Source organism: Rissa tridactyla, chromosome 24 (genome assembly GCF_028500815.1).
Source record: "Rissa tridactyla isolate bRisTri1 chromosome 24, bRisTri1.patW.cur.20221130, whole genome shotgun sequence".
In the NCBI taxonomy this organism is placed as follows: Eukaryota; Metazoa; Chordata; class Aves; order Charadriiformes; family Laridae; genus Rissa; species Rissa tridactyla.
Window position 1 is genome coordinate 1,170,598 of NC_071489.1, and position 22,633 is coordinate 1,193,230.

Here is a 22,633-nt window from a genome sequence, read left to right on the forward strand (position 1 = left end):
TCGTGATCCCGAAGGATGAGATGTTCAGGGCGGTGGAACTGAGGCGCAGAGAGGTTACAGGAGGTTAAATGGGGAAATCAGCATCCCCTGGTCCCTCGTCTATGCTTCAAACAGCGTCCGCAGCACCCTCAGCTCACTCTCCTCCAACTCGACCTGTCTAAGTTCCAAACTAGCTCAAATACTCACTAGAAAACCCACTGACCTTCTCAAGAGAGACTAAAATCAGTATATCATGAAAGCAGCGACGGCCACAAGGCATCTGGGCTTGGAAGGAGTTTTAAAAACCAACAGTCAAAGACCTAAAAGCTTCCGTAAGGGAACACATTGACAAACACACCTAAAGCCGCGTAGCTGCTAAGGAAACTTAGCTAAGGAGCAAAGCGGAGCTCCTCCATGTGCATTTTCAAGCTGCGCTCCTGGTCTTTTCTTCCAGGTGCTACACCACCTCCTTCCGTGCCCCTTTGGATCCTGGCTGCTCTTGCCTTGGATTCGTCACGAGGGAGACTGGTTCTGTTGTCAGTCTCCAGGGATGTCGGTTGCCAGCACGGTGAATCTTGCTGCCTGGCTTGCTGGGATCCGAAGAAGTCCATGTCCCAGAGCATCATCAAGGGCTTGGCAGGAGAATTTGGGCCCTTCATCTAATATTCACCTCAACTTTGATTGTAGAGCTTGCGCCAACAGTCAAGCTCCTTTCATCCCAGCCTTTTCTTCCTGTTTGATGTCAGCCCCGTTGCCCTGTGAGAGAGCTCAACGAGCCGTAAGCAAATCACATGCTGCTCCCGTGTTACGTGTGTCTGAACAAAACATCGGCTTCCACACAGCCAGGTGACCTGGAGGAGTGCTGCCAGTGGGTGTGGCGCACCCCCGGCTCCCTCTTGGCCCCACTTCGTCCGATGTTCTCTCAGCTAAAGCTGGGATGGGTAGAGCAGGATTTGCAGAACTTACAGCAACCACATTGTCTGGTGCTGACAGCAACCCCTCCTCCTCTTCTTCCTCGCCCCCACTCTGGCATGGGTGCTGGTGCTTCTCTGCCCTTCATCTTGCTCCCGCACTCACTGTCTGTGCCCTAAGAACAGGCCAAAGTTCCTTTACGGCTGATGTTCACGACCCCACAATCCACATTTTCTCACCAGCTCTATTGCTGGTGCCCATCAGGCCTAGCTGAAAGTCTACATGACGTGACATGGCATGGCACGACATGGCACGGCATGGCACAGCATGACAACAACCACTCTTAACTAGAAGTATGGGTTGAAGCAAGTCTACATGACGTGACATGAGATGGCATGAGATGGCATGACAACATCCACTCATTAGAAGTATGGGTTGAAGCGAGTCTGCATCTCCTGCAGCCTGGGGACCAGGGCTTGCTGGGCAGACCTGGTGAAGACGGGGTAGACAGGGCCACGAAGTGCCACTAGAGGGCTTGCAGCCTGCGCAAGGGACACTGCCCCGTTCTCACACACACCTGAACTCGCTCTTGTCCTCCAGGCCGATGACAAATTGACTTTCCCATAAATTATGGGTCAGGCTGAGATGGGAATTTCAGGTTGTGCAGTAAAACCACTACCTAAAGGAAGGACTGGCTCCATTCTTAGTGCAGTCATGGCTCACAAGTGACAGCCCAATGAAAGATGAGAGGACAAGCGGGGTGTTGCATTTGCCAACTACCGTGTTTGTGGCAAGTCTGTCCAAGCTACCGGTTCACTGCCTTTCCTGATCTTCAGAGGGTTCAATATGGGCCAGAATCGACTGAAACAGGAACCGGTCCTTGTCTTAAGCTTGGACAGCCACTTCGTGCTGGTCCTGGAGGTCCCCAGACCAGCCTCCCTTTCTCTTCCCCTACAAAACCACTCTCTGAAGTCCCTAGAATAAGCTCTCAGGTGTTTGAAATCTGCTGGAGAAAAGGCTGGGCTGGCAGCCAAGGAACCAAGCCCTTCAGCTGGCTTGCATTACTTTCTTTTCACCTCCCCGACCAAGCGCAGTGCCTCGCAGACATATAAAGAGGAAATAGCCTGATCCTCTCTTAGAATGTTTGGTTTTGTGCTATGGCCTTGTTCATTTGAAGGGAAGCAGCTGAACAAGAGCAAGGGTGGCTCTGGTGGTGTCACCCCTGGCAGCGGCACGGCCTGCTTGACACCTTTTGGGCTGAGGAAGAAATGGTTTTTGTGCTCGGCAGTAGAAATCTCTCCAGAAATGGTGGGAATCAAAGTGTTTCCTACAGGTTGGAAGCTCTCAGCTGGGAGGGCGTATTGGTGCTGAGTGCTCCTGAGGTGGTGTGGCAAATCTCTTTGGTAAAAACAAGTTGTTTGTTGGAAAAAGGTGAGCTATTTCCTCTCCATCCCATCTGCTGGCACCCAAGAAGTCACCCTGAACCCAGTCTTCCTGGCACCCCTCAGTCTGGATGTTGACCCCAAGATCCAGAAGCTGCAAGTGCTGGAGATGGAGCAATTCAAGATCTTCACCAAAACCATTGCCTCCGTTCTTTTCAAGGAAGGAGTTGCAATTTTTTTAACTGTCACACTTGTGGTGGGATATGGCATTTGGGGGTAGGTAGGTTGGTCTCTTTTATGGAATATTATGTAGGAAAATTGGCCCTGATAAAAAAAAAATTGGAAAAAGGGAGAGAGGAGTTGACCTTGTGCTTGGTTCTGATGGCTGAGTTTACTCAGCCCAGGCTACCAAAGCACTGGGAGACGCAATGGGATACTTCAGGCTCTGGGCATCCTTTGGCCACGCTAAGGGCTCGGTGGTTATTTTTAAGCCAAGGTGTGCAGCAAACTGCTGCTCTGGATGGTTTTTAAAGCACTGACTGTGCCACGCACCACTAGAGGGCTCAGAAAATATTTAAAATGCATAAAAGATAGATCTAAATTACTCTCTACCGCAAAGCGTTAGCAGTCTATCTCCCTGCAAGGTACAGAGCCAGCATCCCTGTGGCTCCAAAGGGGTTTTGGTGACAACGTGGCTCTGGTTTTGCTTGTACAGCACCTCCCACAGGCGACTGATGGCCCCGTCTGAGGTTCTCAATGACAATAAATAACTCTATTTAAAACTCTTGTATATATCGACTGCTTCTGGTGTGGGAAGAATGGAAAGGAGCATGGTTTGGGAAAGACTTGGTGATTCTGCCCCTTTGCTCTGTGAGACCCCCCTGCAGTGCTGCCTCCAGCGCTGGGGCAGCAACAGCAGGAGGACACGGAGCTGTTGGAGTGGGGCCGGACGAGGCCCCGGAGATGCTGGGAGGGCTGGAGCCCCTCTGCTGTGGGGACAGGCTGAGAGAGCTGGGGGGGTTCAGCCTGGAGAAGACAAGGCTCCGGGGAGACCTTCCAGTCCCTCAAGGGGCTCCAGGAAAGATGGGGAGGGACTCTGGAGCAGGGAGGGGAGCCATGGGACGAGGGGGAAGGGTTTTACACTGGAAGAGGGAGATTTAGGTGAGAGGTGGGGAAGAAATTGTTTGCTGTGAGGGTGGTGAGCCCCTGGCCCAGGTTGCCCAGAGCAGCTGTGGCTGCCCCATCCCTGGAGGGGCTCAAGGCCAGGTTGGACGGGGCTTGGAGCAACCTGGGCTGGTGGGAGGTGTCCCTGCCCAGGGCTGGGGGGGTGGAACTAGGCTGCATCTCCTCACCAGCTCTGCACAGAGCCAAAATGGCTTAGAGGAGTCAGAATGCTCACCTTCAGAGTTGGGCATCCCATGATGCCTACATTAAGTGACTCTTCCTAGTCTGAGAATAACCAAAGTTCTGGTGCTTTTTTGTGCTGCTTTACCTGTTCTCCGCCTCTTTTGTTGTCCTGTGGATGCTGTTATTGATGCTGCAGAGCTAATGATAGCAATTGAGGTTCCAATAACTCAAAAGAGTGATTTACTCAATTGATCACAAAGTCTGACCTTGATTGGATTAATTATCAGCTCTAAGCCAATTGAGAGGCCACCCCAGGTGACAACCTGAGTGTGACTGGGTGTGGTGAACCTCCCCGATGTGATGACACTCTGGCCAGAGCAGGCAGCTCTGGGACCCACTTCTTCTGTACGCCTGTAATCAGAGTGTTTACTGGATTCTGAACATCTGCCAGAATTATTTCCAGCTGTTTCAACTTCCTGTGGGAAGGGATGTTATTAAAATTGTTCTCAATCACAAACAGTGTCTTTTGATGCTTGCCGCAGTCCTCTTAGCATGTTCTCTACCTCTGCTCTGACCAAGTGAGCTATTGATTCCCCGCCGACCTAGGAAGGGCTGATCCACTGAGCATAAACAGCTTTTCTCGCATTTCCTTAAACTTTGTGGAAGTGGAAGGGACTAGTGGGGTCTTTAATGCCTTTGGCTGCTAAAAGAAACCTTGCGAAGAGGGAGGGGACGGGCTCAGCTGAATGTGGTGAATCCAGCCTCTCCTTCCCCACGGCTTCAGTGGGTCCGGTGCAGCGAGATGAACCCCACCATGGGTGATCAGACCCCATGGGTCACGGTTGGACCAGGTGGGATTCAGCTGCTTGTCCTGGGCTCCTCCTAGAAGTGGCTCCCAAACCCCTGAACTCTCAGATCGTTCCTGTGAGCACTGATCGCTGGTGCCAACTACCGAAGTTTCAGCAACTCCCTTTGCTTATTCCCACTTAGATCTTGATCATGGAGCTGCCTGAATATTATTCCTTTTTTTTATATGACGGATGCCATGTACATTGACCATTTTTCTGCTGGGGAGCAGCAGCACATAGGGGAAAAAAAAAAGTCATGTTTTCTCATGACACCTGGTGCATTTAACCTGAAGTTCAACCCAGTTTCCTCTTCATCCTCATTTTTCTTTCTTTCTTTTTTTTTTTTTTTCTTTTCTGCAGGCCGTATCTCTCCTCCTCCTGAAACCCTTTGGAGATTTCATCTCTGCCTTGCTCCAGCGCCACACGCCCCAGCTCGAGGGCATCAGCTGCAGGTTTGCTGTGTGTGGAGCAACCAGGACTTGCTCAGCCTTTAAGGGCTCTCTGGGATCAGAGAGCAGGGTATTTTGCATTAGGTTAGCCAATAAAGTACAAAAAGTCCTAAGCTTCTACCTCGGCTGCTCACTGTAGTTGTTAATAATAACAGCAACAGAAAAATTACTTCACTGTTTTCACACGCTATATTAAATCGATACTTTCACATTCTTGTAGGGGAAATAAGAGATTAACAGATATCTTAATTATGATTAGTATTTTCTGAATAGATAATTTAATATTATAGGTGTCTACAAGTAAGTTATTGACTTGTTTACTTTCTTGTTCACCCAGAATAATCAGGCATTTATTAAAATAGCCATCAGTCATCTGTTAATGTGATTGCAAGGCAAAGTAACGCTTTGTTTTGTATCAGAAAAATACAAGAGACCAAAATCAAGCCTTACCACAGCCCACCCCTCTCCCTGCTCCAAGTGTCTCAGACAGGCGAGACCACGATGGGGAGCGACCTGCCCTGGAAGAAGACGACCCACCCTGCTCCAGGCAGAACTCATCCCTAGGTGAGAAACCCTGGCTTTCTCACAGTCAAAGGTCTCATCCACAGCCATCACGCAGGCTCGCTGCGTGGTCCAGGAGAGGTTTGTGGCTCCAGGGCAGCTCTCCTGGCTCCTCACAGGCTTTCCACTGCTCCCCAGTCCGTGTCTTGGTCTCCACCTTGTTCTACTTGTTGTCCTTCCTCCACTCCAAAAGAAATCCCTCCCATGCAAGCAGAGGTGTGCTCTTGCTTCTTGTCATCTGAAATGCTCTGGTCGCTGGTCGTATTATGGAGCAGCTCCTGATGGAGACGCCAATGACAGGTCCTGTGCCAAGTTCCTCCTTATCTGTCCATTGAGCTCACGTTGTTTGGAGCGGCCAGCTCTGCCCCCTCACCTCCCATTGTCCCCCCACCCTGCTTCTGCGCAATTCGACCACAGCATTTCCACAAAATCCTTCTGTTTACCAAAGGCAAAAGAACATTCCGCCCCCGCCCCCAAAAGCCGTTCCCAACCAGCTGAACTCAGCACCCACTTGTATCAACCCCCAACAAAGCCCTCCCATCTCAGGGGCTTCCCAGACCTCCTCTAATTAGAGTTTCCTCATCAGGAACCTTCACTGTTTTACTGTGTAATTCTGAACATGCCCCGATATGGGGCCTTATTTCCAGTAGCAGCTTTCGGTCTCACCCAGATGTAGGTCTGGGTGAGGGAAACTCTGTCTGATCTCTATGTACCATCGATCACAGATGGGGGATCGTACTCCTGCTCCCACCTGTGTAATTAGTACAATATATTCTTGCAGGCAAGGTGCTCTCCGAGATGAGGAACCTCAGAACCAAGTAGCATAAGCCTTTGGTAGAATACCAGCATTTCACACTTTTCTTCTGCCATTACAAGGCTTTCGACACTTCTCTTCCTTTTGTTCTCTCCTCGGAATCTTTTGCTGCCTCCACTGGCCACAGAAAAAGGTTATAGTTGGTCCCTGTGGGGGAAGGTGGGAGAAAATGAAAGTCTGTGGGAGGAAAGGCATTTTTATTAGTGCGTCTATGTGATCTCAGTCCCATTTTCTAAGTGTCTTAGGGCCATACTTAGGCAGGTATTTAGGCAACCAGTGATCAAGATCTCCTATTTCAGTCCTCTGTGTGTGTCTATCTACTTTATCTGGACAGCTATTAAATCTAAGTATTGTATTTATTAATGTACTACTGTACGAGGCTGCTGTGTGTCCACTGTACTGGTGTGCACTAGTTATTTAATAGTAATAAGTACATTACTGTACTTATTTATCCACCTCTGCTCTGCCAGTGTGGCTTGTAAAGATCCCTAGTTCATGTTCGGCAGTGATGAAAAGTAGTTAAATCTTTCTTCTGAGTCATCTGCAGGATTTTGGTCACTTAGGCTTTCTGTTTTGAGCTGACTAAAATGGCCCTGCCCGAACGTAGAGGCATTTCCTTGAGCATTAGCCCAAGCACTAGGATTTGTTACTCTCATGTATTATTTGGGTTGACGGGAGGTGGACGGAGAGGGACGTGGGTTGTGGAGGCTGGCAGGTTCCTGCGTCGTTTGTGCTCAAAGAGCTAAAGCTTGGGTCTGTTTGTGAATTGTCTTCATGGTTCGAAAATGTCAACCCTTGGCGCGGTCTCTGTGGCGTGGGTCTGATGGAGGACGGCTCAACTCGCATTGCCGTCACCACCTGAAAGCCAGGAGTTGAGAGAGGTCTCCAGGTTCCCTTATGGACCACAGAGGGAAACGAGACCATCTGGAAAGGCTCACTCACGTTGCCTGTCTCAGAGGCTTCTCCAGATGGAAGGAACATCATCACCTGCTTCACTGACTGTTCTGGATGGGAGGAACAGGCTGCCCAGGGAAGCGGTTGAGTTGCCATCCCTGGAGGTATTTGAAAGATGTGCAGATGTGGTGCTGAGGGACATGGTTTAGTGGTAACTTGGCGGTGTTGGGTTGGACCTCATGATCTTAAAGGTCTCTTCCAACCATAATGATTCTATGAATAACACGTGGATGTTCTGTGCTTGCTCCAACAGCTATACAAGAAGCTCAGGCAGCCAATTTTACAGGAATAACTTTTGGGATGCAATTTAAACTTATTTTGAAAAACCCTAACAACAAAAAGCCAGGTTGACTCATGGCTTTTTGACTGTCCCCTGAAGACTTCCACCCCCTGGCAGGCTCTGTGATAACCCATCTCTGTGGTAAGGAGATGTTGGTTGAACCTGTGGTCCCTTTCGTCCACGTATGTTGGGAATTCTTTTGCTGTTTCTTTTAAAGGATCAGAGCAGAAGCTACCCAGGCGCATCCAAGAGCAATGCCAACTTACTGCAGCGAAGAAGGAGGTATCACAGGAAGTTCCCCCTTCATCCGCAGGATGCGTGGACATCTCTCTGGATGCACGGCTGCTTCTAGAGCCAGCTCAACAGGTCCAGGTGTGGCTCGGTCTGTTGTGCCAAGGCTGAACTGGTGCCAGCGATGATCACAACAGCAGCCTACACGCTCTGGATTATGCGGCACGTGGGGTGGGATGGCTGCTCTTCTCATGCAGGGTTTGCGGGAGGCCTTCTCAAGCAGGACACAGCCGCCTCAGGTCACTGCAGTGGTTCTGCATGAGTTGCCACCTGGTTTGCTTCACGCAGTGAGCTGATGTATGCATTTAGGGCAGTGATTTTGGATAGACATCTATCTAACCATTGTGCTACGCGGAGCCGGCTTGTTTGGTCTGTGGGTGTTCCCTCCCCTAGGTCGTAACACTTCCTTCCAAAATCCGTGTGGGTGACCTGCAGTATTGCCTGATGCAGTGTGCGTTGGGACCAGCCACTCAAAATGGAAAGAGAAGGGACGAAGATGCGTTGCACCCAAAACAGCCATTCACAGACTCTACAGACAGGTGAAAACCAGCAACCCCTTAGGACTTTAGCGCATGTTGCTGAGGAATCGTTAGTTAATCTGCTTCAGCTCAGACCTCACAAGGAGAATCATGGGTCACGTCCACAGAGTCTCACCTCCTCCTGACATTAAGTCATATGTTGTCCTCCTAATCGTTACCCGAGCCTAATAATGGCTCCAAGGTCACACGGGAGTTTCAGTCTCTGCGTTGATCGGACACAGTTTGTCCTACAGAGAATTTTGCAGGGAGTGGATATGGTTCTGGAAGCACCTTTCAGCTTGACCGAAATACGGGAGTGAAGGAGGGCAATTTACATTGGTTTCTCTTGAGATGCACCAGCACCTAGAAAATACTGAGCCCAATTGAAACAGAACAGGAAAAATCTTGTGTAAAACCCTAATGCTTTGGCAAACCTTGCCCAAATGTGTTGAAGCGGATCTGTTTCCAGATTCGCCCCCCCCCCACTCACTTTAAAATCCTGGTCATTACACGTTTTTAGTGTTCACCATAATTACTCTTTCCAGTGGGGCACATGATTCTCAGTCCAAGTCAGACTTTTATATATAAAGGGGAAAATCAGTAGAAAATCTGGTTGAAATTCTCAGTAAAATGTAGGTGACCACTAAAGCTTAATTACTAAAAAAAAAAAAAGTAGCAGGAAAGGAAGGTCTGGGCTACCATTTGGCCATTGCTGGTGTTAGGCCGTAAGAGACTGCGTTTGGGAGGGAAAAGTAATATTTCTCATCTGGCTGTCTGGAGAACACTGTGTCTACTGCTGGAAAAAGCCCTTCATCTGGTCACTGAGTGCCCAAAATCTTGTCCGCTTCTAGATATATCAGCTGGCCTAATAACAGCTCGTAACTCCCTCTGCAAACGTTTCATTTAGGGGATTTATGAGGCGCTTTCCCAGTGGAGCCAGGGATTACAAAGCCCTGACCACATAACCTCTATATAACTGAAGGGTTCCTGGTGTGGCTTCACCCAGCCCCTCTGGAAGGAAGAGCCCTTCAGGTGAAGCCCAGCTCCTCCCGTCGTTGTGTAGGGGACACAGGGGAGGTGCTCGCCATGTGGAAATTGTTCCACCAGTGCTTTTGGAGACCGCGGACCAGCCCTCAGTTGTCTTCTTGAGATATCAGTCAATGCTGAAGGCTCCCAGTGCCATTGTCAGCAGCAGGAACTGGCTCCCAAATGCCTTTTCATGAGTCCATGGCCATCACGTCTTGCGCTGGAGTGTGCTCAGGCTGGAAATGTGGAGTCCTGCACAGAGATGAGGAGAGGAAAGAAGGATGGATCAGGCAGATGCTCAGTGGGAGAATCTGGGTAGAAAAGCTTGGAGCCCTGCTCTGCATTTGGTATTTCAGCTGCCTGGGGCCTCTAAAAAACAGCCACCCACCAACAGGTAGTTTCAGTTCACGGTCTAACTACTGCCATGTGGAAGACCAGGAGCAGTTGTAGCAGAAGGGCCAAGACTCCCAGAATACGGAGGTGATGGCTGCTCTGTTCCCTAAGGTGACCTCATCTTAATCTTTAATAGTTAAATGTTTGGTTTAATTGATTAGAGTTTGTCTTGGAGCTTTCTCTTTTGCATTTAAAACCCTGTACCCATTTATTTAAAGCTAAAATGGATACAGAGAGATTACATTTTTTCTGTTTTCTAGACGCTATTTCAGCTTCGCAACACCTTCCCTCTCCCTGCAGAAGCAATACTTGCTCATGGGTGGATATACTGGGAATGGGAGAAAAAGGAGAATGGGAAGCTACGGGAGCTGCTTTCCTGTCTGTAGGAGGTTCTCCTGGTGGTGCAGTGAGGCAAGGTGAGCCACCCCCAAGTCAATACGAGGACAATATCAAGGCCTTGTGTCTCGTGAAATGACATGCCAAAAGAGGTGGGGAAATTCGAGAGAACAAACCATGGTAATGTGCATGGATAACTGTGCGAGCTGTAATTAATGATGGAGGGCAGGCTAATGAGATAAGGAAATATCATCTGAGCAAAGCTCATGAGTCAGGCAGGATTCGGGGACTTTCACAATTCCTCCATTGGTGTGCGGTGTTTACTCTGACCTCTCTTCAGGCAGCCATTAATTGCTGCCTGATGAACCAAACCCAATAACAACATTAAAAGACCTGCTAATTACCACGGAATGGAGACTAACTCCTCCAGAACGTATAAAGGAGAACTTCCATCACCCCCACCAGAGGAGCTGAGGATCCTTCACTCTCATTTCTCCTCTTGTGCTACAACCTTCCCCACCTGCTCTATCATCTTTTAACGCTCTGAAAGCAACACTATGAGCCAACATTTCTCCAGATTTGGGGATGGGAATTTCAGTTCTTCTTCTGCTCACTGTGGCACGCTGGGTGGAGGGAGAAGTTCATCCACCATAAGCCACTGTGAAGACAACAGAGGAGAAGAAAGATACAGTGGTTATGGGTATGGTTATAGCAGCAGGAGTCTCCACAACCTTGGTGGGTTTAGGAATGTTTCTGCTGGTGGAGGCTATGGAGGAGAAGGAAGAGGATATGGAAGGTGCCTGGGATTTGGTGGAAGGAGACAACTTGATAGGGGCTTTGGCAGAAGAGGATATTTTGTGGGAGCCTTTCAAGGTGGTGAAGCAGGGCTCGGTAGCATGTGTGGAGGAAGTTCAGGCAGGGAGGTACTTGGAGGAGGCCTCGGTAGAAGTGCCTTTGGTGAACAAGGGGCTGGACAGGGTTTTGGGCAGGCTGGTGTTAGCAGAGGCATCGAGGAGGTCCGTGTCAACACCAACCTGCTGAGGCCAATACAAGTACAAGTTGACCCCGAGTTCCAGAGAGTGCGGTCAGATGAGAAAGAGCAGATCAAGGCTCTCAACAACAAATTCGCGTCATTCATCGATAAGGTGAGTCCCTGTTCTCTTTTTCACTTCTTACCTGGGAAGGGGCAAATATAAGGGATGCTGCTCTGCCTGTGTGAGTCACGGGGACACCTTTATGTTGCCTCTTCTCGCCCCAAAAATCACAGCGTTGGCTGGATTCCCTTATGCTGGTGTGAAAATCTTAATAGCTTGCTATAAACGCTGCCGCATGAGTTGCATTTAGCCCTGGGATAAGTATAAGGGATAAGAGTCATCTTTTGTGGCAGGACAATAACAAACTACTGGGATGTCGCTGACACATTAACTCACTTCTCCTTTGAGGAAGAGGGTTTCTGCATGGCTAGTAATACTCCAGGGCCTGAGAATTCTCGGTGCTACCAGGAGAAATGGGCGATGGACTTGGTCATCTTTGATGTGTTCTGTTTCTTTTTCTCAAGCAAAGGAAAATGTTGCGTTTCTCCAAATTACAAAACAACAAATGACTTCTTCGCTTGGAGGTCCTAGCCTCTTTCAGGTGGCCAGCGGCCCCCCCGTCTTTCTTCTTTACCTCTTTCCTTGGCTTACACTACAGCACTTTCAGCGTTCTCTGCAGTTTTAACTTCTCACTCATTTCTACTCACAGACACAGGAACAGAACAGCTGCAAAAACACTTCCACCCACACAGACCTGACACGGGCCTTTGTTTGGGTGGTGACATGTGTCTCTGCATGGGGTGGAAGCTTGTAGCATTTCCTACACGTGAAGACTTAAGGGCTTCTTGTATTACCCTACAGAAAAGGCATTGGTTACACCTAGAAGTTTTAGAGCGTGCTCAGTCCTGAAAAATAGGAGTGTTTTTGACTCTCTTTTAAAATCTTCTGGATGTCAGCTGCCAGGTTACAACCTGTTCAGTGTCCCAGCTGGAGAGATGCTATCCCTCTGGTTTTCCAAAAAGACCAGCTCTGCGTGTTACAGGTCTTTCTGACCTTCTTCTCTAAGGCAAGATATACCTAGGAAGAGAGCGGTTCTGTGTGGTCTTCTGAGAGTGGGCGAACTCTTCTCATGTATTTGGGTGTCCGAGGTAGTTCAGAAACAGCTGGGGTGTCCTTCCACCCCAATCACCCCCTTAAATATTGTGCATTTAAGAAATGAAAAGCCAGCAAAGATTTGAGCGTCAACTTTGACAAGAGCAGTAAAATCACACACCTATGCAACAGACTGGGGAAAAAAAAGCAGTGTCCCCCTGCATGAGTCCAAGCCGTCTCATGTGTTGGTACCAGTGTTACTACAGCTGGTCCCACCTGACCAAACGTCTGGACACACAAAACTGTGCTGGAAATATTAATTGGGATTTGGTTTGCTACAGGGACAGATGCTGATGTCAGCGTTCCCATCGGTGCTTTCCAGTGGCTGAGATGTTCTTCTGCTTTGCCTTTCAGGTTCAATGTCTTGAGCGGCAGAACCAGGCTCTGATGGCCAAATGGGAACTTCTGCAGCAGCAAAGTACCCGACCAGAAGAGAGCAGAAATATCACCTCTTTCTTCCAATCTTACATCAGCAACCTGCAGAGGCAGCTAGAAATGCTCCAGAACCAGAAGGAGCAGCTGGATCCAGAAGCGTATAATATGCTTCAGCTTGTTGAGGATTATAAAAAGAGGTGAATAATCACAAGTCTGGGAGTCACAGAACGGTCTGGGTTGGAAGGGACCTTAAAGAGCATCTAGTTGCAACCCCCTGCCCTGGGCAGGGACACTCCCCACCAGCCCAGGTTGCTCCAAGCCCCGTCCAACGTGGCCTCGAACCCCTCCAGGGATGGGGCAGCCACAGCTTCTCTGGGAAAAGGCATACTGGAATTTTCCAAGGCAATGATAATCACGCTCTGGGAAAGCATAGCTCAGCGTCTCACCTTCAGGAGTTTTGTAGCCATTAGAGCACTACCCTGCAGTAGGTTCATTATGGGGCTTCAACGCTGGAAGACTAAAGCAGATTGGGTGAGGGTATAACCCAGAACAGTAAGAGGAAAATCAAAGACCCTGTAGATCTACCCCACTCTCCTTCGTTTTGCCAAGAAAGGTCGGGCTTTGCCAAGAAAGGCTGGATCAGATGACCCTTTAGGTCCCTTCCAACCTGGTATTCTATGATGCCCTCCTCCTGTCCTCCTTTGTGCCCTTCCTTCCCGAGGCAATGAGTAGCCCAGGACTCCAACTCCTGCTGGTAGCTCTGGTCAACCTGGAGAGCGGGGAGGGGAGGGACAGAGCTGAGCAGCGGGGTCAAGTTGAGGAGAGTTGTCGCTTCTTCTAGCTGAGCTGCACCCAAAAGATAATATATGTCTGCAGCTCTGAAAAATGGGGTTTATTTCAGAATCATGGGGATGTTAGAACTGATCTATATCCGTCACACTTTGCTGCCTAATTTAGCCTATAGTTTTGCAGAGGGTTTGCAGTTGTCTTTGCAGTTGTCAGAAATTGAAGTTAAACAAAATCTTGACTCATTCCCTTTTGGACGATCCACTTGACTGGAAAAGACAGACAGGCCATGAGGTACCTATCTCTTTTCTCTGCTGCAACAGATTCGAGGACGAGATCAACAAGCGCGCATCTAAGGAAGAGGAGTTTGTGGAGCTTAAAAAGGTGAAGTAATCCAAGACACTGAGCTAATGCAAAGACTCAGAAATAAAGCAACAACTGGATGGTTGCTGAGGTTTCCAAAGGCAAGGTCTTTGCTTAACTTTCTCTAACTGATGCATTGAAAACCTGAGCTTTTTACTGCAGGACTGGAGAGAAATTATTGCCTCTAGGTCCTTTGTAAGATGAGTATCTAAAAAGTGCTGGTCTTTAGTCAATCAGAACCTAGCTGAGACATCATTCTTAGGGGTTAAATAATGTCTATAGATGGCCTAGATAGCAGAATAGAAAATTTAGACAACTTTTTATTAGAAGAATTAATGAAATCTACGCTTCTACATTTTGCCACAGCTGTTTTGCTTATTTCCAAGCCATTCTTTTCTTCTAAGAGTCAAAACCTTTCCCTTTGTTCCAATTGCTTTTCAAATGAAATCTGAGATTCGTGGGCCATTATTTCACCCCAGGAAAGAAGGCTTTAAAAAAACGTGCCAAGTCTCACAAGAATTGTACTTCAGTGGAGAGTTTGCCATCAAAGAACTACAAATATGCTTATGTTTTGGTTTTTTTTTTTTTTACAGGAACTGGACAGTGCCTACATGGGAAAAACGGAGTTTGATGTTCGGGTGGAAATACTGAAGCAGGAGCTTGAGTTCCTCAGGTGCTTACATGAAGCTGTGAGTATGCTTCTCAGATTAAAAACTCACCCTTGTGTCTTGAAGGACATGTATGTTTTGGAGGTTCCCAAAAATTTTGCCTGAACAGGATTTTTTGGTGTGGAGAGTAGATCATCCTTGGCCTTTGATCTTACAAAGTCCTTTTTCATCCATGGGTGAAAAGGGGGTCTGGTGTGTCACGAAGGCTGGAAGAGACACTTGAAAATTAATACTGGTGGTGGCACAATAGGACCTGGGGGATGCATGTAGGGAAATTCCAGGGGGTAACTGGCCAGAAGGTGCCATTTCTTTCCTCATAACACGACCTGGACTGCTCACATGGACTGTTAAAATCCAAAATCTTGTCTTCCTTGCAGGAACTGTCCCAGCTGCAAACAGTAATTGGCAACACCAGTGTCATTCTGTCCATGGACAACCGCAGAGAACTGAACATGGATGGCATCATTGAAGAAGTCAGGCAGGAGTATGAGACAATTGCTCAGAGAAGCAAAGCTGAAGTAGATGCCATGTATCAGGGCAGGGTGAGTAGACACCAACAAGACAGGGAGGCAAGTCTGTCTGCTCAGTGGAACAGAAACCAAAAATATCTGTTCTCTTCTCCGCACATCAGTACCAGGACCTTCAGAACATGTGGGTAAATCAACGTGAGCAACTGAGGGGCAGTTACCAGGAAATCCAGGAACTCATCAGGCAGATCCAAAGACTACAACCAGAAATTGAAATTGCAAGAAAAAAGGTAAAGCTGATACTTTACAATATGACTAAACTATTTAAGTCACTTTTACGTGGGGACTCGTGCAGTTTAATGTCGGCTGTCCTTTGGAGGCAAACCTAGAGACGATGTTTTCTCTTCAAAATGAAGCAGATCTAGATTTTGGCTGTCTACATTGGGATTTAATTTGGGTTAATTTAGCCAGTCTAATGTATCTTCTGAGTTTTGTCATTGAGGTAGGTCTTTTAATTTCCAAGGACTGCCAGAAGGGTTTGGCCACCCTGGTCCCGTAGAAGGGAAGTGGACACGTTCTGTTTGTGCCCTCTGCAGAATGCCAGCCTCCAAGAAACCATTAAAGATGCTGAGCAGCGTGGGAGCTCTGCCATCAAAGATGGCCAGCAAAAGCTTCAGGAGTTGGAAAATGCCCTGCAGGAGGCCAAAGATGATCTGACTCGCCTTCTTCATGATTATCAGGAGCTCCTGAACGTGAAACTGGCCCTGGATATTGAAATTGCCATGTATAGATCGCTCCTCGAGGAGGAGGAGAACAGGTAGGGACAAACTATTCATCCTGGGTAGAAGGACCTGTACAAAGCAGAGTGTCCCATTCTTCGATCTATCACTTAGACCTCCGGGATGAGTTGCTGCCTGGAAGGGGTGACCTCTTTCTTTGACTTACCGATAGAGCCTAGTCTGACTTTTGCTTTTATTGGGTGCATTATCTCAATGTCACTCTTCCTTCACAGGATACAGGAAGGCTCCCCGGCCACAATCTGTAAGTATCTCAAGGCTTTGCTTCAAGAGTACTGTTGTCGTTTTTTTGTCCGTGGTATTTAACGCCTACCGTCAGAAAACCCCCTCTTAGTTCCTGTCTCACTTTCCTGGGGAAGTAAAGCAAAAGGTAGTCCCTTGTGAGTGTACGTGTGTCAATACACATGGATACAGATCAATATGTCACCACTGAGCTACTGACTCAGGAACTTCTTGGCTAATTTCAACCAAATTTGTAGGAAGTGGGGAACACCTCAATTATTCTATAGGTCTATGTGGCGCATGTCACAATTGAAGGGGAAAAAAAAATATCTAATTGAATCCTAAAAATTGTGGATATAGGAGGCCAGCTAAAGGAGAGAGAAACCTCCTGGCCTTTCAGGAAGGGCTGCACTGAGTGTTCACGTACGGAATAAGTCATAAATCATGTTAAAGATAAGCTAATAGAGCCAGATCCACATGAGAAAACGTTTCATATGTACTTCTGCTAACGATTGTTGCCCCTTTTCAAAGATATCGCTATGACCGCTAGAGTAGGGACAATGATAACCATACATAAGTACTTACCGTAGCTGTGCTTAGAATCTTTGGGATAAAAAGAATAAGGTGGACATAATTTCCATTTCTTGCAGGTGTCATTGACCACAATGCAACTGCTACTGGAATCTTTGGAGTAGGACCTGGAGGCTTGAAAGGCGTAAAGGCGGGGTTAAGCTCTGGAGGTGTCAGCAAGAACAGAATGAAAGGGTCGATCTCTGGAGAAGGAAAAGGGAAAAGCACTGGAGGATGGGGATCGAGCTCGGGCAGTGGTGGGTCTATCTGTGGAGGAGGAGGCGGCTCAGGATACGGAGGTGGAGGAAGCTCGGGAAGTAAAGGCTCCGTATCTGGAGGTGGCCAAAGCTCTCAGGGATGGGGATCAAGGTCTGGCAGTGGCAGATGTAGTCACCAGAGTGGAGGGCTGAGCTCTGGCAGCAGCTCCAGCAGGAAAGGGTCCATCTCTGCAGGTGGAACAGGAGGAAACTACGGACATGGAGGACTGAGCTCTGGCAGCGGTGGGTCCATCTGTAGTGGAGGCTCAGGGTACGGAGGAGGAGGAAGCTCTGGCAGTGGAGGCTCCATTGCTGGAGGGGGCAAAAGCTCTGGTGGATGGGGGTCCAGCTCAGGCAACGCAGGCTCCACCTGTGGAGGAGGAGGAGGAAGCTCAGGTAAAGGAGGGGTAAGCTCAGGATGTGGCTCCATCTGCGGAGGAGGAGGAGGCTCAGGCAGTGGAGGCTCCATGTCTGGAGGTGGCCACAGCTATGGGGGAGGATCGAGCTCAGGCAGTGGTGGGTCCATCTGTGGTGGAGGAGGCTCAGGCTATGGAGGAGGAGGAAGCTCTGGCAGTGGAGGCTCCATTGCTGGAGGGGGCAAAAGCTCTGGTGGATGGGGGTCCAGCTCAGGCAGGAGAGGTTCCATTTCTGGTGGAGGAGGAGGTAGCTCTGGCAGTGGTGGGTCCATCTGTGGTGGAGGAGGGTCAGGCTATGGAGGAGGAGGAAGCTCTGGCAGTGGAGGCTCCATGTCTGGAGGTGGCAAAAGCTGTGGAGGAGGGTACAGCTCAGGCAGGAGTGGCTCCATCTCTGGTGGTGGAGGAGGAAGATCCAGCTCTGGCAGTAGTGGGTCCATCTGTGGTGGAGGAGGCTCAGGCTATGGAGGAGGAGGAAGCTCAGGCAGTGGAGGCTCCATTGCTGGAGGGGGCAAAAGCTCTGGTGGATGGGGGTCCAGCTCAGGCAACGCAGGCTCCACCTGTGAAGGAGGAGGAGGAAGCTCAGGTAAAGGAGGGGTAAGCTCAGGATGTGGCTCCATCTGCGGAGGAGGAGGAGGCTCAGGCAGTGGAGGCTCCATGTCTGGAGGTGGCCACAGCTATGGGGGAGGATCGAGCTCAGGCAGTGGTGGGTCCATCTGTGGTGGAGGAGGCTCAGGCTATGGAGGAGGAGGAAGCTCTGGCAGTGGAGGCTCCATGTCTGGAGGTGGCAAAAGCTGTGGAGGAGGGTCCAGCTCAGGCAGGAGAGGCTCCATTTCTGGTGGTGGAGGAGGAGGTAGCTCTGGCAGTGGTGGGTCCATCTGTGGTGGGGGAGGCTCAGGCTATGGAGGAGGAGGAAGCTCTGGCAGTGGAGGCTCCATGTCTGGAGGTGGCAAAAGCTGTGGAGGAGGGTACAGCTCAGGCAGAAGAGGCTCCATCTCTGGTGGTGGAGGAGGAGGATCCAGCTCTGGCAGTAGTGGGTCCATCTGTGGTGGTGGAGGCTCAGGCTATGGAGGAGGAGGAAGCTGTGGCAGTGGAGGCTCCATGTCTGGAGGTGGCAAAAGCTGTGGAGGAGGATCCAGCTCAGGCAGGAGAGGTTCCACCTCTGGTGGAGGAGGAGGTAGCTCTGGCAGTGGTGGGTCCATCTGTGGTGGAGGAGGCTCAGGCTATGGAGGAGGCGGAAGCTCTGGCAGTGGAGGCTCCATCTCTGGAGGTGGCCAGAGCTGTGGAGTAGGATCCAGCTCAGGCAGGAGAGGCTCCATCTCTGGTGGTGGAGGAGGAGGATCCAGCTCTGGCAGTAGTGGGTCCATCTGTGGTGGAGGAGGCTCAGGCTATGGAGGAGGAGGAAGCTCTGGCAGTGGAGGCTCCATGTCTGGAGGTGGCCAGAGCTGTGGAGGAGGATCCAGCTCGGGCAGGAGAGGCTCCATCTCTGGTGGTGGAGGAGGAGGATCCAGCTCTGGCAGTAGTGGGTCCATCTGTGGTGGAGGAGGCTCAGGCTATGGAGGAGGAGGAAGCTCTGGCAGTGGAGGCTCCATGTCTGGAGGTGGCCATAGCTATGGGGGCGGATCCAGCTCGGGCAGTGGTGGGTCCATCTGTGGTGGAGGAGGCTCAGGCTATGGAGGAGGCGGAAGCTCTGGCAGTGGAGGCTCCATGTCTGGTGGAGGAGGAGGTAGCTCCAGCAGTGGTGGGTCCATCTGTGGTGGAGGAGGCTCAGGCTACGGACGAGGAGGAAGCTCAGGCAGTGGAGGCTCCATGTCTGGTGGTGGCCACAGCTATGGAGGAGGATCCAGCTCAGGCAGTGGCAGATGCAGCCCCCACAGTGGTGGGCTGAGTTCTGGAGGTGGCACCAGCTCTGGCAGGAGAGGCTCCATCTCTGGTGGTGGAGGAGGAGGTGGCTCTGGCAGTGGTGGGTCCATCTGTGGTGGAGGAGGCTCAGGCTATGGAGGAGGAGGAAGCTCTGGCAGTGGAGGCTCCATATCTGGTGGTGGCCACAGCTATGGAGGAGGATCCAGCTCGGGCAGGAGAGGCTCCATTTCTGGTGGTGGAGGAGGAGGAGGTGGCTCTGGCAGTGGTGGATCCATCTGTGGTGGAGGAGGCTCAAGCTATGGCGGAGGAGGAAGCTCTGGCAGTGGAGGCTCCATGTCTGGTGGTGGCCACAGCTATGGAGGAGGATCCAGCTCGGGCAGGAGAGGCTCCATCTCTGGTGGTGGAGGAGGAGGATCCGGCTCTGGCAGTGGTGGATCCATCTGTGGTGGAGGCTCAAGCTATGGCGGAGGAGGAAGCTGTGGCAGTGGAGGCTCCATGTCTGGTGGTGGCCACAGCTATGGAGGAGGATCCAGCTCAGGCAGGAGAGGCTCCATTTCTGGTGGTGGAGGGGGAGGAGGTGGCTCTGGCAGTAGTGGGTCCATCTGTGGTGGAGGAGGCTCAGGCTATGGAGGAGGAGGAAGCTCAGGCAGTGGAGGCTCCATCTCTGGTGGAGGAGGAGGTAGCTCTGGCAGTGGTGGGTCCATCTGTGGTGGAGGAGGCTCAGGCTATGGAGGAGGCGGAAGCTCTGGCAGTGGAGGCTCCATGTCTGGAGGTGGCCAGAGCTGTGGAGGAGGATCCAGCTCGGGCAGGAGAGGCTCCATCTCTGGTGGTGGAGGAGGAGGATCCAGCTCTGGCAGTAGTGGGTCCATCTGTGGTGGAGGAGGCTCAGGCTACGGAGGAGGAGGAAGCTCAGGCAGTGGAGGCTCCATGTCTGGTGGTGGCCACAGCTATGGAGGAGGATCCAGCTCAGGCAGGAGAGGTTCCATCTCTGGTGGGGGAGGAGGTACCTCTGGCAGTGGTGGGTCTATCTGTGGTGGAGGTGGCTCAGGGTATGGAGGAGGAGGAAGCTCAGGCAGTGGAGGCTCCATGTCTGGAGGTGGCCACAGCTATGGAGGAGGATCCAGCTCGGGCAGTGGCAGATGCAGCCCCCACAGTGGTGGGCTGAGCTCTGGAGGTGGCAGCAGCTCTGGCAGGAGAGGCTCCATCTCTGGTGGTGGAGGAGGAGGTGGCTCTGGCAGTGGTGGGTCCATCTGTGGTGGAGGAGGCTCAGGCTATGGAGGAGGAGGAAGCTCAGGCAGTGGGGGCTCCATGTCTGGTGGTGGCCACAGCTATGGAGGAGGATCCAGCTCAGGCAGGAGAGGTTCCATCTCTGGTGGAGGAGGAGGTGGCTCTGGCAGTGGTGGGTCCATCTGTGGTGGAGGAGGCTCAGGCTATGGAGGAGGAGGAAGCTCAGGCAGTGGAGGCTCCATGTCTGGAGGTGGCCACAGCTATGGAGGAGGATCCAGCTCGGGCAGGAGAGGCTCCATTTCTGGTGGTGGAGGAGGAGGAGGTGGCTCTGGCAGTGGTGGATCCATCTGTGGTGGAGGCTCAAGCTATGGCGGAGGAGGAAGCTCTGGCAGTGGAGGCTCCATGTCTGGAGGTGGCCACAGCTATGGAGGAGGATCCAGCTCGGGCAGGAGAGGTTCCATCTCTGGTGGAGGGGGAGGAGGTGGCTCTGGCAGTGGTGGGTCCATCTGTGGTGGAGGCTCAAGCTATGGCGGAGGAGGAAGCTGTGGCAGTGGAGGCTCCATGTCTGGTGGTGGCCACAGCTATGGAGGAGGATCCAGCTCAGGCAGTGGTGGGTCCATCTGTGGTGGAGGAGGCTCAGGCTATGGAGGAGGAGGAAGCTCTGGCAGTGGGGGCTCCATGTCTGGTGGTGGCCACAGCTATGGAGGAGGATCCAGCTCAGGCAGGAGAGGTTCCATCTCTGGTGGAGGAGGAGGTGGCTCTGGCAGTGGTGGGTCCATCTGTGGTGGAGGAGGCTCAGGCTATGGAGGAGGAGGAAGCTCAGGCAGTGGAGGCTCCATGTCTGGAGGTGGCCACAGCTATGGAGGAGGATCCAGCTCAGGCAGGAGAGGTTCCATCTCTGGTGGGGGAGGAGGTAGCTCTGGCAGTGGTGGGTCCATCTGTGGTGGAGGAGGCTCAGGCTATGGAGGAGGAGGAAGCTCAGGCAGTGGGGGCTCCATGTCTGGTGGTGGCCACAGCTATGGAGGAGGATCCAGCTCAGGCAGGAGAGGTTCCATCTCTGGTGGGGGAGGAGGTAGCTCTGGCAGTGGTGGGTCCATCTGTGGTGGAGGAGGCTCAGGCTATGGAGGAGGAGGAAGCTCAGGCAGTGGAGGCTCCATGTCTGGAGGTGGCCACAGCTATGGAGGAGGATCCAGCTCAGGCAGGAGAGGTTCCATCTCTGGTGGGGGAGGAGGTAGCTCTGGCAGTGGTGGGTCCATCTGTGGTGGAGGAGGCTCAGGCTATGGAGGAGGAGGAAGCTCAGGCAGTGGGGGCTCCATGTCTGGTGGTGGCCACAGCTATGGAGGAGGATCCAGCTCAGGCAGGAGAGGTTCCATCTCTGGTGGGGGAGGAGGTAGCTCTGGCAGTGGTGGGTCCATCTGTGGTGGAGGAGGCTCAGGCTATGGAGGAGGAGGAAGCTCAGGCAGTGGAGGCTCCATGTCTGGAGGTGGCCACAGCTATGGAGGAGGATCCAGCTCGGGCAGTGGGAGATGCAGTCCCCACAGTGGTGGGCTGAGCTCTGGAGGTGGCAGCAGCTCTGGCAGGAGAGGCTCCATCTCTGGTGGTGGAGGAGGAGGTGGCTCTGGCAGTGGTGGGTCCATCTGTGGTGGAGGAGGCTCAGGCTATGGAGGAGGAGGAAGCTCTGGCAGTGGAGGCTCCATGTCTGGAGGTGGCCACAGCTATGGAGGAGGATCCAGCTCGGGCAGGAGAGGTTCCATCTCTGGTGGAGGAGGAGGTAGCTCTGGCAGTGGTGGGTCCATCTGTGGTGGAGGCTCAAGCTATGGCGGAGGAGGAAGCTGTGGCAGTGGAGGCTCCATGTCTGGTGGTGGCCACAGCTATGGAGGAGGATCCAGCTCAGGCAGGAGAGGTTCCATCTCTGGTGGGGGAGGAGGTACCTCTGGCAGTGGTGGGTCCATCTGTGGTGGAGGTGGCTCAGGGTATGGAGGAGGAGGAAGCTCAGGCAGTGGGGGCTCCATGTCTGGTGGTGGCCACAGCTATGGAGGAGGATCCAGCTCAGGCAGGAGAGGTTCCATCTCTGGTGGGGGAGGAGGTACCTCTGGCAGTGGTGGATCCATCTGTGGTGGAGGAGGCTCAGGCTATGGAGGAGGAGGAAGCTCAGGCAGTGGAGGCTCCATGTCTGGAGGTGGCCACAGCTATGGAGGAGGATCCAGCTCAGGCAGGAGAGGTTCCATCTCTGGTGGGGGAGGAGGTAGCTCTGGCAGTGGTGGGTCCATCTGTGGTGGAGGAGGCTCAGGCTATGGAGGAGGAGGAAGCTCAGGCAGTGGGGGCTCCATGTCTGGTGGTGGCCACAGC

General features: G+C 51.7%; 1 protein-coding gene across 1 annotated transcript; it reads left to right on the top strand.

Annotated features, from left to right (window-relative positions):
* The first annotated feature begins 10,647 nt into the window (after positions 1-10,647).
* LOC128901213 (keratin, type II cytoskeletal 1-like) lies at positions 10,648-15,756 on the top strand. The gene is made up of 7 exons (XM_054183045.1): positions 10,648-11,235; positions 12,631-12,848; positions 13,761-13,821; positions 14,394-14,489; positions 14,846-15,010; positions 15,100-15,225; positions 15,532-15,756. The coding sequence occupies exons 1-7, from the start codon at positions 10,648-10,650 to the stop codon at positions 15,754-15,756; spliced, it is 1,479 nt and encodes a 492-aa protein (XP_054039020.1).
* The last annotated feature ends 6,877 nt before the right edge of the window (positions 15,757-22,633 follow it).

Bases quoted from the DNA above. Each gene is read 5' to 3' on its own strand.
- LOC128901213 (XM_054183045.1), top strand. From the start codon at position 10,648: ATGAGCCAACATTTCTCCAGATTTGGGGATGGGAATTTCAGTTCTTCT. The intron at 12,849-13,760 runs GTGAATAATCAC...CTGCTGCAACAG, and splicing joins GTTGAGGATTATAAAAAGAG to ATTCGAGGACGAGATCAACA. The intron at 14,490-14,845 runs GTGAGTATGCTT...TCTTCCTTGCAG, and splicing joins TCAGGTGCTTACATGAAGCT to GAACTGTCCCAGCTGCAAAC.